General features: G+C 45.5%; 1 protein-coding gene across 1 annotated transcript in view; it reads left to right on the top strand.

Moving 5' to 3' along the window:
• SH3BGRL (SH3 domain binding glutamate rich protein like) overlaps nucleotides 1-11,802 on the top strand; it is an 85,032-nt gene extending 73,230 nt beyond the window's left edge. Inside the window, exons 3-4 of the mRNA XM_036740088.1 lie at nucleotides 1,944-2,024; nucleotides 8,745-11,802. Coding sequence (XP_036595983.1) covers nucleotides 1,944-2,024; nucleotides 8,745-8,777 — 114 coding nt within the window. The 3' untranslated portion in view covers nucleotides 8,778-11,802. The remainder of the gene's footprint in view (nucleotides 1-1,943; nucleotides 2,025-8,744) is intronic.
• Nucleotides 11,803-17,788: the final 5,986 nt, after the last annotated feature.

The following is a 17,788-nucleotide window of genomic DNA, read 5'->3' as shown; positions in this document are numbered from 1 at the left end:
TTGGGGAGGGCAGTTTTTGTTCTTCCTCATGCCAATCTGCAGCAGCAGCAGCAGCAACAGCCAAGGGAGAAGTGGCAGGAAAGAGCCTGAGCCCGAGCTGGCATGACCAGCTTTTTTCCACAAGAGAGTCTGTCAGTTATTAGAAAAGGCCTGGGGATCCCATCTGTCTTGTGCTAGCGCAATCCAAGGCTCACCAGCTTCGTTTTCAGGTGGGAAAAACAAAAAGAGATTTTTTTCTTTGAGAAAACCTTCTTTCATGTTTCAAATGCTGCTGAAGCTTAGAATTGGAAGGGGTCTTTCAAGTCTCTCTAGAGTTGTGGCCCTTAGCAGCCAGCATATGACAAAGGGCTCGTGGCCCAGATCCTCAGACTGTAGCAGGAGCCCCTGACCAGGCTTTGATCCCATTCTGAACTAGCATGAAAGCTGCCTGTCTCCACACTTGTTACTGGAGGGCAAGGTGGTGTGTGTTTGCTGCTTTGGAGACAGTCAACAAAAGTGACTTCTGGGTCAATGTATCTGGAGAAGACCTTTTTTTAAAACAGTAGAGGGCTCAAGGTTACCCTCAAGTCAGACATTGTGGGGAGAAGAGGGATTAGACTTAGTCCGTTAGGCCTCAAAAGGGCAAATTAAGGCCTAATGTAAGAGAGCACTTCCTCATGATTTGAGCTCTCCCAAAGTACAAGAGGCTGCTTGGGGAGGTGGTTCTCTCCCCCCACTCCCCCAGGCCTTCAAGCAGAGACTGGATGCGTATGTGCAGATTCCTTTGTGGGTGTGAGTTGAACTAACTGTCCTCCCTGTAAAATTCCATGATTTGTCTTGAACTGTCTATGAGCCATTGATGTCAGGAGTCAGTTAGCCTCCCATCTGGAGGTGTTGCTGCCTCCCTCCCTCAGAGGCTAGATGGCGCTGATGATGGTTGGGGGGTGTCTTTGATGATATACATTGCTTTATCAATGGATGCCTTGGTTTCTGGAGAAAAGTTCGGATGCGGCAGAAGCAAGCCCCACCTTGTTGAAAGGAGCCAAGAACAAGAGTAATTACTGCGTGGGTTTCTTCTTGGGGTGAGGCTTTGCTAGCCCCAGGGGGGCCCTAAACATTGACTATGGTATGTGTGCTGGGAGCCTTGGCCCTACTTGGCAAGCTGTGAGAGAGGTCATCTTGGAGAAGCAAACCCATCAGGACTGCTTTTTCACTTCTAATAAATCAAGCAGAACAGCAGGCTTACTTTGCTGCAGTTTTTAAAATTACAGGCCAGATCTGAAAATGCCACTTGTTTACTAGGTTGGCTCAGTTTGGGTTATGGCCTACAGCCTTGTTTGAATGACTATTCCAGTCACTTAGGAGAAGGTCCGTGGGCCTGGCAGGATAACAGTGATTGCAACCATGCCTCAGTCTTCTAGACCCTGATTTAGCTTGGCTTCTAACTTCTCAGGAATCTGATTGCTGTTGCTCAGGTCCCCAGATGCCCCACACGGGGATCCTATCTCAGCACCCACCATCTCCATCCTCTGCCTAAGGACCTCCTCGGAAGCTCAGACTAACTAGGGCTCTGGTGAACATTTCTTCTCTGATTGACAAAGGGAGAGAAGCAGCCTGGGAGAAGACTGTTTCTAAGCAGAGGGGAGAAGGAACTACTACTCACTGAGAAATTGTAGGGTTCTCCCAAGATACAACTGCCCAAAGTGGTTTGAAATTAGACGTGGGCTGGAGGAAGGCATTTACAAGTCGTCTTGCCTCCAAAGCCCCCAGGACTGCCGTGGGCCTGAGCTTTGCCCCTTTGCTGTGTGTCCTGGCACCATGGCATTGAGATCACTCTACAGCAAGGGCAAAGTTTCAGTCTTAGCCGTGGGCCACCAAAATGGGCCCAGTCCTACTGTCTGCCATCCTTGTTTCCTCCATGGTCCCCAACACTCCTAATTCTCTCTGCTCTCTTCTTCACTCAGGATTATGATGCCTTCTTTGAAGCCAGAGAAAATAATGCAGTGTACGCCTTTTTGGGCTTGACAGCCCCACCTGGGTCAAAGGTAGGCTCTCCTTCTGCTTCCTACTTGACAGGTGATGATTTCTGATGTTGTACAACAGTCCTACGGAGAGGCGGGTGGCAGTGTAGGCTATCCCAAACTGGCACTCCCCCCTCCTGAATGCAAGACAATCCTGGCAATCCTCTTCTACCCTGCCAGACAGCCAAATGTGACCCATCACATCCCAGGCTAAGAGGTTTGCCCACCAAGCTCCCATTGGTCAGCTCACAAAGAATGGTAAAGATTCCACCATTGGAGCTGTCATGTCCCTTTCTCAGTCACGACATGCGTCCCAGGCGGTGGTCATTTTCTTGGCAGCATGTGAGGAGAAATGCTACAGAGGGATCCGTTGGCAAGCCTGACAAGTGAGCCCTGGGGTTCAAAAGCTGGCCGGTGAACTGCTGGCTGAATCTGGGACCTTTTCCTTGCCAAAGGCAGATTCCTTTTCAAGTGTGTCATCCCAGGAGAGCCCAAGTCAAAGAGACAAAGCCAAAAAACAAAGCCCACAATGAAGGCCCCTTGATGATATCTCTATTTCGTCCTGGTAGGCAGCACACTCTGCCTCCAGTGTAGAGAGGCGAGGTTGACATGCTTACTGCTTTCACCGAAGACCATAGGGTGCTGATCTGAGTCACCCTCCCAAGTCTAATCCTTGCCAAACTGGCTTTTCCCATGGATGAAATGTCCTATTTTAAGCTCTGTCTAATTTAAGTCTTCAGAGACTTTGCTGTGTAAATGTATTAGTGATAGCCAGGCCAAGTAGGGGCATCAATGGACAGCTTTTTAGTGAATTGCAGGTCAGGGGTTGTGTGTTAGACAGCACCGCTCTGAGGCTCAAGTGTGACAAACTTTACTATCAGAATGTCAGTTGTTACCATCATTACAACTGTTGCTACTGCCACTACCGCTGCTACTACTACCACTACTACCACTACCGCTGCTGCTACTACCACTGCTACCACTACCGCTGCTGCTCTGTTATTAGATCTTGTGGCTCCCTTGCCTTCATTTCAAATTAGGTCAGTAATGAGAGGCGACATTTATCTAGTGCTTCAAGTCCTACAAAGTGCTTTACAGACATTATCTTATTTGAGTTTCATAACAACCCTGTCTCCATTTTACAGATGAGTGACCAGGCTCAGAGAGGTTAAGTGAGATGCACCAGGTCACAGAGACATCATGGGGTGGACTCCAAATGTTACACTCCTTCTGTACCAAGAGACCATGTAGGCTTTCATAGCCACGAGGCTTTAGATATCCAAGGGGCTCCTCGGGCCCCTTTGAGCACTAATATCCTATGATTTGAGCATTTCTCTCATCCATATTGCTTCCAGAAAGCTTTTTTCCTCAGATGCTTTTGCTATTTCTCATGACTAAAGTAATAGACTCTAGAATTGGAAAAGATCTTAGGAAATGTCGCCCTCATTTTACAGAGACGGAAACGGAGGACCAAAGCAGTCAGTCAGTCACCAAACATTTATTATGTGTGTGCTATATGCCAGGCACTGTGCCAAGCATTGGGGATGCAAAGAAAGGCAAAAACCCAGAACCTGGCCTCCAGCAGCTCACGTTCTGGAGGGGGAAAAGACAACAGGCAACACATATGGAGAATATGCATGCAGAGGAGATGGAAGGCCATCTCAGAGGGGAGACACTGTCAGAGGGGGAGCTGCAGAAGGGAAGGAAACTACGAGGCAAAGCTGAGAGGACAAAACCTTCTAGCCATGGTGGGCTAGCCGGTGCAAAGGCATGTACCTGGGAGATGCACTGCCCTATGGGAGAGAAGGTCAGGCAAGGGACAGATCCAGGATTTGAACTCGTCTGATTCAAGATCTAATGTTCTGTACCTTAAGGGGCAGCTATGTGACACAGGGGATAGAATGCTAGGCTTGGAGTCAAGAAAAGCTGAGTTCAAATTTGGCTTCAGACACTTAATAGCTGTGTGACCCTGGGTAAGTCACTTAACCTCTGTTTAATTTTCTTCAAATGTAAAGGGGGCATAATAATAGCACTTATCCCCAGGGTTGTTGTATCAGATGAGATAATATTTGTAAAAAGAGCCTAGCACAGTGCTGGCATGTAGTAGACACCTAATAAATACTTGTTTCCTTCCTTCCTTCTTTTCTCCCTCCCTCCTTCCTTCATTTTTTTCTCCCCCCTCCCTTCCTTCCTCCCTCCTTTTTCCCTCCCTCCCTCCATCCTTTCCTTCCCTCCCTCCTTTCCTTCCTTATTTCTTTCCTTCCCTCCCTCCCTCCTTTACTTCCTTCCTTCTTTCTTTCCTTCCTTCCTCATAGCTGGCTCACTTTAGGGCCCCGTTGTTTTACTGTTTGACTGGTACAGTAACTACATATGCCTGGACTTCGAGGAGCCTTAATTGGTTATAGAATCCATTGTGTTCTACACAGAAATTTCTGGAAGGCTGTTCTATAAAAAGACAACTAGACTTTGAACAAACTACATGACATGTGGCCAAGCTGGGGGCACTTTGATGGCTGAGAGGTTGTAGCCCATGAAAGATTTCAGTCTAGTTTTTCTTGAAGATTCAGTGTCATCTTTGCTTTGGAACACTGGAACATGGGCTTGAGAGCTAAAAGGCAGCTCCTAGATGATGTCATCATTCTTGCTGCCAGATGAGTAGGCGCACAGTAGGTACATGGTAATTTGTGGGAAATGAAGTTGGAGCCCGAGATGGGAGGCCAGTGCTTGAAGTGGCAAGCTGAGGAGCTTGGTTTTTTTTTATTTTCGAGACCATGGGCAGCCCCTGAAGAGTATTGAGCGGGGAGCATCATGAACACACTTGGGCTCTAGCAAGCTTATTTTGGCAGCAGATTCTTCCAATAGAGGGGAAAGGGTAGAGGCCAGAGGCTAGCTAGGAGGTGATTGCAGCACTTGGGTCAAGAAGTAATAAAGGCCTGGACAAGGGTAATGGTCATGTGATGTCTAAGCCATTCTTTTGGCCTGACAGAACTTCAAAACAGCAGCAATGAAAAAAGGGCACATTTTCTGAATATGGTACAACTTCAATTTAACCAGAATGATCAGATAACTAGATGGGGGGGTGGGCAGAAGACACAAGGAAACCTGTTGATTGTGTGCATTTATTCAAGAAAAGCTGCTTCTGGTGTTGGTCAGTAACTCACCAAGAGTTTAAGCAGCACCTGCTAGGTGCTGTGTTAACTGGGGACACAAAGAAAGACACAAATGATCTCTGCCCTCATGGAGCTCCATTCTAATGAAGGAAATGACTTGCCAATAACTAGATACCTACCAGATACATATGAGATAAATACAGCTTAAGCGGAAGGTGATCTCCATAGGAAGACACTATGGGCGGGGGGAGGGAGAAGGAAAACCTTCCTCTAGAAAAGGGGATTTGAACTGAGATTTAAAGGGTTTTAGGGAAACTAAGAGGCTGAGGTGAGGGACTAGAGCCCTGCAGGCATGGGGGGGTGGCCTGTGCAAAGGCACGGAGGTAGGAAATGAAGGGTTGCCTTCAGGAACTTGCAAGAAAACCAGTATAGCTGGATCATAGAGTGTGTAGAGGGGAGGAAAATATAAGACCTATCTTATAAAAAGCTTTAAATACCAACGGGGGGAGTTTTTATCTGGTTCTGGAGGTAATAGGGAGTCAGTAGAGTTCATTAAGGAGGGAGATGATGAAGACATGGTCAGACCTAAGTTTTAGGAAAATGGCCTTGGCAGCTGTGTGCCATATGGAGAGACTTAAAGTGCATTGCAGTAGTGTGGTAACAGGTGATGAGGACCTGGAATAGGGGTGCACATGTGTGAGGGGAGAGGAGTATTTAACAACCAGGAAAACAAAAGAAAACAAAACCTGGACACAGGACAGGCTTTTAAGTTTAATTTGCCATATTAACATTTTCTCCCTCACTTTCCCACATGTAGACAGGCAATAAAACAACAAATGCAGCCTTGTTCTATAGTATTTGCTCATTTCTAAGCTGTAGATGCTCACACTCCAAAGAGAACTGGCTCCTGGGTACACTGCATACAGGAGACAGTGTGATCCGGCAGCAGATGGGCCATGTGCACCGGGAGGATGACTCTGCAGTTGCAAAGTCGGCCCAGATGCAGCTGGCTCTCCCCACCCTCTACGTGGACAATGATGAGCACGGTGCTTGGCAAACCCTGACCCCTGGCTTTTCCTCACTAATGCTGTTTAGAAACATTGTTTACGAGAATTGAAACGGAAATTTGAGGCAGACTCACTTACCCAGAAAGTTATATTTAACCACAAGCCCCATTTCCCTGAGCATTCTGGTTAGTCAAGGCTCAGCTGCTGAGGTAAGAAAAATGACAAGGGAGAAAGCACAGGAAACAGCCAGTGTGTGTCTATGGGCCACCAGCCAACCATAGTGGAAGCCTTCCTTGGGCTGCCTTAGGCAGGTGGCACCTTTACCCAGCTCGTTGCTCCTGCAACCAGGCTGCTTGATTGGCACCAAGGTGATTTGGGACCCCTGAAGCAGATGGGACTTTGCCATCCAGTACTGGGTGGCACTTAAAGACACAGCCAGCTATAGTGTTAATGCACAGTCCCAATTTCTCACCCCTCTAGAAAGTAGGAGGACCAGCTAGGCCTGTCTTATCAAGGAAAGCATTTTGCTATTATTTGGGGTTATAGTTTATTTCATTTGTTATATTCTTGATTATTGGCATTTCTCCCTGCCCCTCCCCCACTGTGAAATAGACCAGGTAGAATTCCTGACAGTAGATAACTCACATTTCCATAGCACTGAAAGGTTTAGAAATTGCTTTCCCGACAACCCTGGGAGGTAGGCAGAAGGTGAGTCATAACAGCCCCATTTCACATATGAGGAAACTGAGGCTTAGCAAGATGGAATGACTTGTCTGTGCTTACTAGATCATAAGTATTGGAGACAGGATTCCAAGGCAGCTCCTCTGCCTCCTTTGGAGTCGATCTGACCATCCTTTGGTTTATGCAGAGCCAGCTCTGCATTCTGGAGACAGACTGGCTTCAGAGAATCACAGCCCCGCCTGGAACGGGTAATGGGGGAACTACCATGATATGTCTTAATGAGTCCTCGGGCCCCCATTCTCTTGGCACTTGGAATCTGTTTGCTTTTCAACTGCACTGCCCAAATCACCAGAAGCTGCCTCTCTAGAACAGCTCACCTTTGGAGCTGAAACCCCTGGGACTTCCTGCCCACCTTCAATAGAGCTTCTGTCTAAATATTTGCGAGTCCAAGTTTACACTTTCCGACAGGCGGCCTGCTGTTGAGGGAGGCGCACGTCTAGCCCAATCTGGTCACATCGTTCTATTTTTCCCCTTCTTTAAAGTCAGTGTTGCTGTTCAGTTAGGGTTGAGTTTCTGCTTTTTTGTCCTGCCTGGGACAGGGAGCATTGGTGTCTCATCGTTTACCAAAGATTTTGGTAGAGACTTATTCTTGTTCTTTTTTGTTCATGTGATCAGGGGCTCACAGAGGTAGGGCTGGAAGGGACCTCAGAGACCATCTAGTCCAGTCCCATTTTCCAGATAAGGAAACAGGCCCATGGAGGGGAAGGGGCTCACCCAAGATCTCACAGGTAGTAAGAGACAGCCAGTATTCAGACCTAAAGCCAGTGAGTTTCTTTTTTTTTCTGTTATTTTCTGTCAAACTCGTTGGTCCCTTGTTGGTCCCTTCAGGACAGACAATGAATGTTCTCACCTCTGGCTACAGGCTTCTTTACCTTCCCCCCCTTCCCCCCTTAAAAAATAAAAGGACGCTGGAGAAGGAAATTTGTGCATTTCACTTTCTTTCGCCTTGTGAAAGACCTCAAAGTTCCGCCAAGATATCGTGTGCTGTCAAGAGATAGAAAGCTCCCTGCCAGCACCGGCACTGGTCCTTACATATGTGCCAGGCATCTTTATCAGCCTCTTTTCAACTGCAAGGGTTTGGTTCTTTATTACCCAGCAGGCTGAGTTATTACAGCTGTTTGAGTTGCCAGGCTCATCAGTGGCTTGTTGCACACCTACCCCATGTTTGACATTGTGTACTCCTTTGCTGGAGTATCTACGTGGACCATGGGAAGATCCCAGTGGATGCAGACATCTGGACAATTGCTCAGAAGGCCTGTCCTTGCCTTCTCCACCACTGTTTGGAGCTGCTGTGACCAGCCCTGTAGCCCTTGGGCTGGGCGTCAGACTCCATCTCCTCAGGCTTTGAGGTTTCCATTAGTATAAGTGTTCAACACGCCAGAGCCATCTCTGGGCCTCAACAAAGCATCAGAGGAGGTCTGGAGTTGTGGGAAAGGGATCTTACAAGTTTCTGAAATTGGAGACTGCCACATAAAAGGTTGTTGATTTCCCATTTACATTTGGGCAGTAGACTTGGAGTCAGAAGGTCTGGGTTTGGCTTGACCCTGCTACTTAACTCGCTGTGTGATCTTGGGCAGATTACTTTGCCTCTGTGACCCTCAGTTGGAGCATCTATACAATGTGTTTAATAATCCTCACCCTTCTTAGCTTATGGGGTTGTAAAGTTCATAAACTGAAAAGTTTATGAACTTTACAAACTGGAAAGTATCACATCCTTCTGAATTTCGGAATGGTCATCCGTAGGCTCAACTGCAATTACTTTCTGAGCAACTGGTATCGAAGAACATAAGGAATTTGGTAGTTATTTACACTAATGCAGTTTCATCCCAGTAGCTCCAGGCAACTGTTTGGGGGGCATTTTAATTGACTTCATCTTTGTCTTTTAGGAAGCCCAAGCCCTGGCAAAGCAGCAAGCGTGAACCCTTCTGCCTTCTGGCCCTATGCCTCCTGTGAGGGATTCACCACCGCAGTCGCTTTCCTAAAAGAGCTAAATGATCTTGGCTTCCAGAAAACAATAGGCTTCATGTCTCCAGCATCCATTTGTTGCTCGGTGTGCTCAGCGTCCAAACAATAGCCAATGGAATACATGATTAAAATGGGAATGTTATGTGGTTAGAGCTTATGGGAGATGATTATTGTGAAATTACAAGTAGATGTGATGGAGTGGTATTGTGATCTGTCTGGGCGTCCATGCCCCCCTCTTTTTTGTAACCGTAATGCAAAAACCTCTTTTATATTATTATTTTTTATTGTTACTGCGGCTTAAATATCTCTAGAGCTCCTGTTGTTAAGCATATGAGAATCCCAAATAAAATGGGAGGGGAAGAGAATCTGTCTAATTGATTCAATACCTTTGTGTCCTCCTGGATTTTTCCAGGCAAGTACTCATGTACAATTTCGATGCGTTTCTCTTGTGATTTTTAAAGAAGCCATAAGCAATGTTCATCATTTGGCACTCGTCATGATAACTTATGGCCATTCCGATATTCCAGTTCTTTTGTAGATGGAAATTGTGTACTGTGCATGACACATACTCTCGGGGCTCCTTAGCATAGTCCTGTGTTGCTCATTTTGGTGAGCTACAGACACAAACCCATTTCCATTGAGAAGTCACAAAAACATTTAGGTGACGGGTCCCTTGCATGACTACCCAGCTCAGGCTTAATCTTCTCTTTCAAGGTGTGCAAAGACAGGTCTGTGTCTGAGCACTTGGCCCTTGGGCCTTGGGCCTTGAGTCAACATGGGTGCTGCAGAATCCTTCAATTACATGGCTGAAAAATGGGCAGAAAATCATCGCCCAAGGAGCCTGACTTTCCATGGGAGGAGCTAAGAAGCAAATGTTCCCCAGGTGATAATTGGTACTGTGGCTTTGTGGGTTGTTTTTTCCCCTTCAATTTTCAAATGACACATCACCATGGCACTAAGCTCCAGAAACTGGCAAATAGGAATTAGAAACTCAGCTGTGCAAATGCATTTTCTTAGCATGTGAAACATATTTTTTCATGAGTACATTAAGTTTAGATGGATTTATCTTTTCTACACTTCAATAATAGCAAACATCCAATAAGAGTCTCCATCCAAGCAAGGGACCAATTTAAAACCATAACCCTCAAGGCTGATAAAAGGGCAAGGAGCGATATGGCCTCCATCACTTACTTAGGGAGCAGTTTTCTTACCATAGAGCCTTTGCTACTAAAAGCACCCCATGGGTAACCCCATTTTCCTTTAAATGACTTTCCATTACCCTGCGCTGTATGCATTGCTGTGTCGTTTGCCAAAATCAACATGTAATGAATATATGGCATTGTTTATGGAGGTTCAACACGGGCACAGCGCTTTAAAGTGAGATCAGCATTTTTAGAAACCGAAATTACAGACTGCTGGGGATCTGAAATGAATAGGAATAATGCCAGATGAATAGGATGTGGTTTCTTCTGAGGGGGAGGGAGGGGAACAGGAAACAGTGGAAAGAAAACTGGTTAAAAATTCCTTTCTAAGTTTGCTCTGTCAGGCCTGTTTAGGGTTCTAAAGTCGCCATTAACAAAGACATTTCAAGAACAAGTGTTCGACTCATTTGTATGTGAATAATGGCATGAAGATACTGGGGGCCATGAGGTGTCTGGATCAGATTCTAACAGATGGGAAATGTTTGGGCCCCAAATGACTTTGCTCCACTTCCTTGCAGGAGAGGGAAACAGGTTTTAGCGGCTAGCGAGCTGGCCTCGAAGCCAGAAAGACCTGAGTTCAAGTCCTCCCTCTAAGCCATCCTGACTCTGTGGCTCTGAGCAAGCCACCTAACCCTTCTGGGCTCTGGGCAACTCTTGAAGACTGGAAGTCTTGGAGAAGATGCCAGCCTGCATTGGTAGGACTCTCCCCACGTTCCAGATATCAATGAAATCCAAGGTCCAATCCTGTCTCTAGCCTTATCTCCCATGCAGAGGAGAATGCTGTCTGGCTGAGCTTCTAACTCTGTGCTGGTCTCAAGGGAGGGGATTCTGTTGAGTGGCTAGCCTCCAGCTAAGTGGCTCAGAACTGATAAAGCGACACATTCATCCAAAGGGAAAAAAATCCTCCTGTCTGCCCTGCCCAGTTATTGGAGTTTCCTTAGCTGTGTCCCCTATAGCCAGGTCCAATAAAGTAGATGAAAAAGTGAAAAGCAGAATGGTGGGGGGAGTTTTGATGAGAAAACAAAATCAGATTGCCCTCGAAAACCTGCCCTCTGATGTCAGATTTTTAAGGGAGATCATGGCATGTGACTTTTTTGGTGGATCAGATCTGTTGGTTGGTCATTGATCTAAAAAGATGAATTTCAGGTGTTTGAGCTAATATTTTCCTCTGAAACAGATTTATTCCATCAGGTTGGAAGACAACAGAGCAGGGCCGTTAGCTTCATATCTACAGATTGTGCTCATGCTTTAGGAGGGAATTTTTACCTTTGGATGTCATGGACCCTGTAGGCACTCTGCTATGGACCCTTCTCAGAATGATTTTTTTTTTAAAAATTCACAATTAAAGGAAATGTTAAATTTAAATGAGAGGTTAATGAAAATAAAGATACATTTTTTTCCCACCCAAATTCACAGGGCCCCTGAAATCTACCTAACTGTCCCTTGGGAATCCATGGTCCTCACGTTAAGAACCATAGATGCCTGAGGGAGTAAGGGTGACTTGCTTCTGAGGAGCTAAAGGCCCTGGTATCAATGTCCGAGCCCTAGCGGGTCTCTGCAGGGAGCGTGGTATCCGAAGGAAGGCAAGGCAAGGGAAAAGCCGCTGCTTGTCTGTGTTGTGCTTCTGATTCAATTATGAATGCTGAAGATTCTCAACGATTGGTATTGTTCCTCCTTCTCCCTGTCTTTTTCTTTAGCCTAAACAGAAATAAATATCTTTGCTTTGAAACAAATGATTTACCATTCCAATAAACCTCTTTAAGATGCTTTCACATTTTGGATGTTTGGATTGTCTGGTCTCTTTGTTCTGGCCCTAAATATGTACAGAATTATACTCCTCACCTCTTCTATGTCACAAATGAAAATATGGATTCCTACCTAGAATAAGCATTCCCAGGATTGTGATATTCCATCTAAATTAATGCCACCCCCTTTTCTGTTTCAGAAAGGATTTCAATATATACATAAAGATACACACACATACGGACACGCACACATATATACATATACACATATGGACATGTACACACACACATGTGTGTGTGTGTATGTATATAAAAAATTCAGTTAGGTCCAGTCTAAACTTGGAAATGTGCCCCCAAAGTGCCAAGTAATGAACGTGCCCTTTACAATTGCCACTCTCCCAAGTCCCTATTAAAATGTAAATATACCCGTGGGATGACTAATTCCTTAAATGCAGTCATTTTACACCTTGACCACCCTCGGACAGATCTGGCGAGGACTGAGCTTCTCAAAGGCTCGCCGTTTTCCCAGACCCATTTGCTGTATGGCTCCAGGGGCATGTGTGTGGGAGGGGGGTAGGGGGTGGGCAGTGGAATGGAAGGGTAGCAGCGGTTTTTGTTAATCTCTTTCAATCTCTTTAATTCCTCCCCCTCCTTCTGAGCTTTCATTCTTCCTCTCCTTACTCCTCCCCTCCCCTTTCCCCCTTGCTGCCTCTTCCCCTTCTTCTCCTTTCTCCTTTCTGCCATGCTTAAAGCCCACAGTGGTAGACAAGTGGGTGGCTGGGGGTTGGGTTAGAGCTGAGGGAAAAAAATCCATTCCATTCTCATCCCCCACCCCACCCCCCTTTCAGGCCCCTTGCTACAAGTATCCTTCCATATATAAAATGTGTTCTTGAAAAGTTGGCTGTAAGGAAAAATTCAAGATGTCAAACCTTTTCTTCTCGTCGACTTGAATTTATAAATGAGAGCCTGGGGCCCTGAATGCTGCTGTTGCCATGGCAGCAGAAATTCACAATTCCCTTGTGCCAATCTAAGAAGCACAGTATATGCATTGCTTGTGGAAATTCTCTAAGTAAGACCATCCTATATGCTGAGTTGCCTTACTATCAAGGGGGTACATTTCTTGTTTTTTTTTAATTCCTTCTACAGTCAGGATGGAGAATACTTGAATAAATCTGCATTTCTTAACTTGAATTAAGGGCTCTAGGCATGTTAAGATGGAGCTCTGAAGCAACAAATTATATGAGTAATTTAGGAAAACCAAAACCCTATTACTGAGATCCTGTCTGTTAAACCCAATGACTAACTAGCAGATCAGAGTTATCCTTCTTTCTAGGAATGGAGCAAAACAGTTAAATGGGCCATTGGCTGCTTAGCTTTTGGACTTTCCCCAAGTAGGACCGAAGGAAACACCTTCCTCTCTCCCCAGTCTATGTCCTTCCCTTCAAAGTCCTGCTTAAAGTTTGTGAGGCAGGCATTTACTCATAGAATAATGGGCTATTGGAGATAGAAGAGCCCTCAGATCTAATTCAACCCCTTTATTTTATGGAGGAGGAAACTGAGGCCAGAAGGGGGAAGCTATGTATCCAAGATCACTGACACACACCGTGAGCAGCCAGACTAGGATTTGAACCGAAGTCTCCATTTATTAAGTGCCTACTATATGCAAAGCACATTGCTGAGCTCTAGGGTTCCAAAGGCCAATGCTTTATTCACTACCAGCAAGCAGGGCATTTAAGCAAGCCATTTGTCAACACACAGAGATTGTCTCATTTTGTGTGGGACCTTCAACATTCCTCACTGCAATGGACAGGGGCTCAGAGGCAGAGGAAGACTTTAGTGGATAGTGTTTAGGAGAGACAGACAGACAGATGCAGAGAGAAGTGAACAGAGTAGAGAATGAAACAGGGGGACAAGAAACAGATGGAGAGAGAGAAGAGACAAAGAGGTGGAGAAAGCAGAGAGCTATGGAGAAAGAACAGACAAACATGGATATATAATTACATATATACATACATATATATATATATATATATATAGAGAGAGAGAGAGAGAGAGAGAGAGATGGAGAGAGACAGCTCAAATAAGGCACAGAAAGAGACAGAGGGAGGGAGAGCAGAAGCAGAGATGGAGAGACAGAGATAGAGACAAAGACACAGATATAGACAGTGATTCAAAGCTTTAAAACCCAGCAAACTAAAGTCAGATTGGAAAGTCTTCAGATACTGTAAAGTTGATTTTCTTGTCTCCATGTAGATAGCCCTTGAAGGCTATATCAGAGCATAATTTGATTTCCCCTGTGCAAATGACTCTCAGAGTTTGATGCCAGTGATAGCTTCAGAGCCCAAACAGTGCTGCCTCGATGATGGTTTGAAGAATCCCTTCTATTTAGGGCAGGGGGCGAGGCTGATCTGTGCTTTCAGCAGTGTGGAGGCCTCCCAGTGTGGAGACCCCCTTCACCCGCAGATCAGAATCTTGTCTGCTAGTTGTAGTCTCAAAGAGCTGCCTGAGTCACCAAGGGGGTTAAATGATGTGCCCTCCTTCACACTGCCAGTTTGTGTCAGGGTCAGTACTTGAACTCAGTGCTTCCTGATTGCAAGGCTGATCCTGTTTCGACCATGCCATATTGCCTCTTTTTTCTCTAGATTTGAAATGCTAAAATGGCACAGGTTAGAGTCACCACAACCCAATCTATATCACAACTTTAACAGGAAAAACACACAATTGGAGTACAGAGCAATGAATTAGAGCGTTGGAAGGCTAAGCAGCCTGGTCTGGATATCTCCATGTCTTCAGTCTTTCACTGTTGACAGCCTCAGGAATTCATAGATCTCTTTTTGTTGATTTGCATTAATAAACATTTCCAAGCCCTGAAAGCAATTAAAATAGAATTGTTGTGTTAATGCTGATAATACTCACTGAGATGGCACACTAAAATTAGCCTGCTACCTAACTATTCACAAAATATGGTCCTCCTTATCGGGGAGTTTCCTTCGAGTACATATGTCACTCCCCTCCCCCACTCGATCCTATTTCTAAACTTAACACAAAAACATCATGAAAGAGCTTTTGCAACATAAAGAGCTTAGATTTTTTGCAAGTTTTTTACATGTCCCTCCCAAGCTTCCTTCCCTTCCCCCTCCCCCTCCCAAATGGCTTCCATGTAAAAGATCTAAAAAAAAAAAAAAAGACCAAAGGGAGTGCAAATTGTCCTTTGTCTTCCAGACCACGGTGACCCAAGCTTTCATCACCTGGTGTTTAGCTTTCCCAGAATTATCTGTCTGGTCTTTGCTGGATGGGTGGTTCCTCAAAGGCATACACATAATTATGCCCATACCCATACCCAAAGCCTTTGCAGCTTGGTCCCATCTACCAGGGATTGTGTCCATGGCAGGACGTCCTCATACCACAAGGAGGCATCGGGAAGGTTTGGGGGGGCCAGCTGTCACCCTCTACAGACTGCCCTTCTCCTATGCCTTTCTACAAGACGGGGAACCCTGCTCTTGCTCCTCAAGACCCTAGAAATGCAGTACTTCCCCACCTATCTATGATCTCACAAGAAAAAGCAGAAGTAAAAAAAACACATCTGGCTTTATTCTTATTCCATACTAGTCACCTCTGTTGAATATGTGGGGGGAGGCAGGGTGCTGAGCCTTGGGGTTACCAGTCTTTGAACTCATTTCTTGAAGGATTTTTTCATTGATTGATACGTCTATTAACTCATATTTCATGTGGCTGCTGTCTAAAAAGCAGATTATCTTTGCCGCACCTGGAAAGATACAGAGATGAGGAGCAGAGTCTGACAACTTTCCCCCTTCCCGGTGGCCTTGGTAAAACCAGTGCATGGAAAGGAGGCTGGAAACAGCCCAGAGCAACTTAAAAGACTCAATTTCATGCTGCAGGTGAATGAGAATTATTGCTGAGGGTCTTAGGTCCCTTCCGACTCTGAGATGGTAGGATTCTAGGGAAATGGCTGATTTCCCTAATGCCTCGAAGTTTAAAGAGCACCATTCGAACAGGTAGGTAGTGTCCCCTTTTACAGATGGGAAAAGTGAGTCTTGGAGAGGTTGGGACTTGAGGTAGCTCGATAGCACAGTGGATGCAGTGCTGGACCTGGAGCCAGGAAGGCTTGAGTTCAAATCTGCCTCCTGTACTTCCTGTTTGTGTGACTGTACATATCACTTAACATCACTCTGGGAGTGAAAAGGGAGAATGGTAACACCCACATCATAAGGCTGCTGGGAGGATCCAGTGGGATTCCATACTATGCCGGCCTTAAAGCACTATATAGATGCTGGGGATGATTATGACTCTTACCCAAGATCAGGCCAGTTGAGAAGAGCTGGGTTTCAAGGCAGGTCCTCTCCAAGTTCTGCCTCCAAATTTGCTCCCTTCCCACCCTTTTCAGCCTGATGCCTGATGCTATTTTTGCCCAGGGGTCATTGTCAGGCTTTTTGCTTACGGCTGGTCTTGATTTATGGGAAGGATAGAATGAAAATCCCACTTAACCCTTTCCTACTTAGAAAGGCCTACACATTTCAGTGGGAGAGCTGAGAATTTTTTGAAATTGCCACTGTGGTGTCTCCTTCCTTTGAGTGTGTTACGCCACAATAATTTGTACTGACTTCAAAGAGGGAGGCAGAGATGTCTTCTGGGTGATTGTATCTACTCTCCCCCACCTCCTTCCATTCCATGCTCGACTTCCTCATCCTGAAGCATTTTCTTTTAAAGATTAATTTCTACTCCCATCAAGCTCAGCTTGGGGAAGCAGAGACTCCAGGCAGGAAGGTGGTGATGTTAGATGAAGATGGGTAAAAATGTTATAGATTGGGACTAATACCCTCAAGAGATCTGGGGTGCCGACCTGTGCTGTGGGAAAGGAAAGAATACCTTAGGGAGTCCATGTTGGGTCAGAAGTTTGGCTGGGAGTACTGGCCTTCTTCGTGCTTGAGGGGCTTTTCCTAGGATCATACAATGATGAGCTGGAAGGGACCTTGGAGGTCGTCTGATTCAGTGGTGACAAACTCATGTGCAGGGCCACCAAACTGTACATAAAGATCCTTATGGTCTCATGTTGCCTTAGAAAACCACATATTAACATTATCTCTATTTCATTGTATTTGATTTATTTCATTTAATATTTCCCAATTACATTTTAATACAGTTCCAGGAGCAGTGGGGAGGGTTACAGCAGTAATGTGCAGGCTGTGTGTTTTGATACCTCTGATCTAATCCATTTCCTTATTTTACAGAGGAAGAAGCTGAGGCATGAAAGTGACTTGACCAAAGTCACACAGATAGGAAGTGCTGCAGCTGTGATTCAGAGCCATATCTCAGACATCAAATTTAGTGTAGTTTCCAGTACACCACGCTGCCTCTTACAAATGAAAAATATATACTACTATTAAAAGTTTTTTTTAAAAACCCAAAAAACAAAAACCAGCTCACACCTACTGAAAGAAGGCTGGTGAAATAAATAAACCAGCCATTTGGTAACATCCAGGTCATATCATTGCTCAACTTTGGCCAATACATCTAATTGCTGGGCTTAAGTCCCCCCTTTTTGTTTGTAGATGTCTTGCAGGGTGATGCACTTTAATCATCTTTTCTTTCAGCCTGGAGCAGACTAAGAAAGGCATCTGGGTGCTAGACGGAGAACATGCTGGTCCTCACTCTACCCCGTTCTGCCTCAATTCATCAGGCTGACCAATGTCTTCTTGGGGCCAAATACACCTGCTTCTTAGGAGGCAGCTCTGGGGCCAACCTTCTTTACATTCTCTCCCTCCCTGCTCCTCCCATTTCCATCAGGCTTGACCTGAAAGTGATCAGGCCCCTGGGAAAGCAACTGTGTCTAGGATACTGGCCTGGGGGTATGTTTACATCAATGAAACACGTTTCCAATGTACAGGGTAAACTGAGGAAAGGGTACTAAAATGAAGGAGGGCTACCCACTTCTCTGGAGTTACATGGAATACCACGACTCTGAGAGGTCAGCATTTTATAGATAAAGTGACTGACTCC

Source organism: Trichosurus vulpecula, chromosome X, assembly GCF_011100635.1.
Source record: "Trichosurus vulpecula isolate mTriVul1 chromosome X, mTriVul1.pri, whole genome shotgun sequence".
NCBI classification, from domain to species: Eukaryota; Metazoa; Chordata; class Mammalia; order Diprotodontia; family Phalangeridae; genus Trichosurus; species Trichosurus vulpecula.
This window is presented reverse-complemented; position numbering and strand designations above follow the sequence as displayed.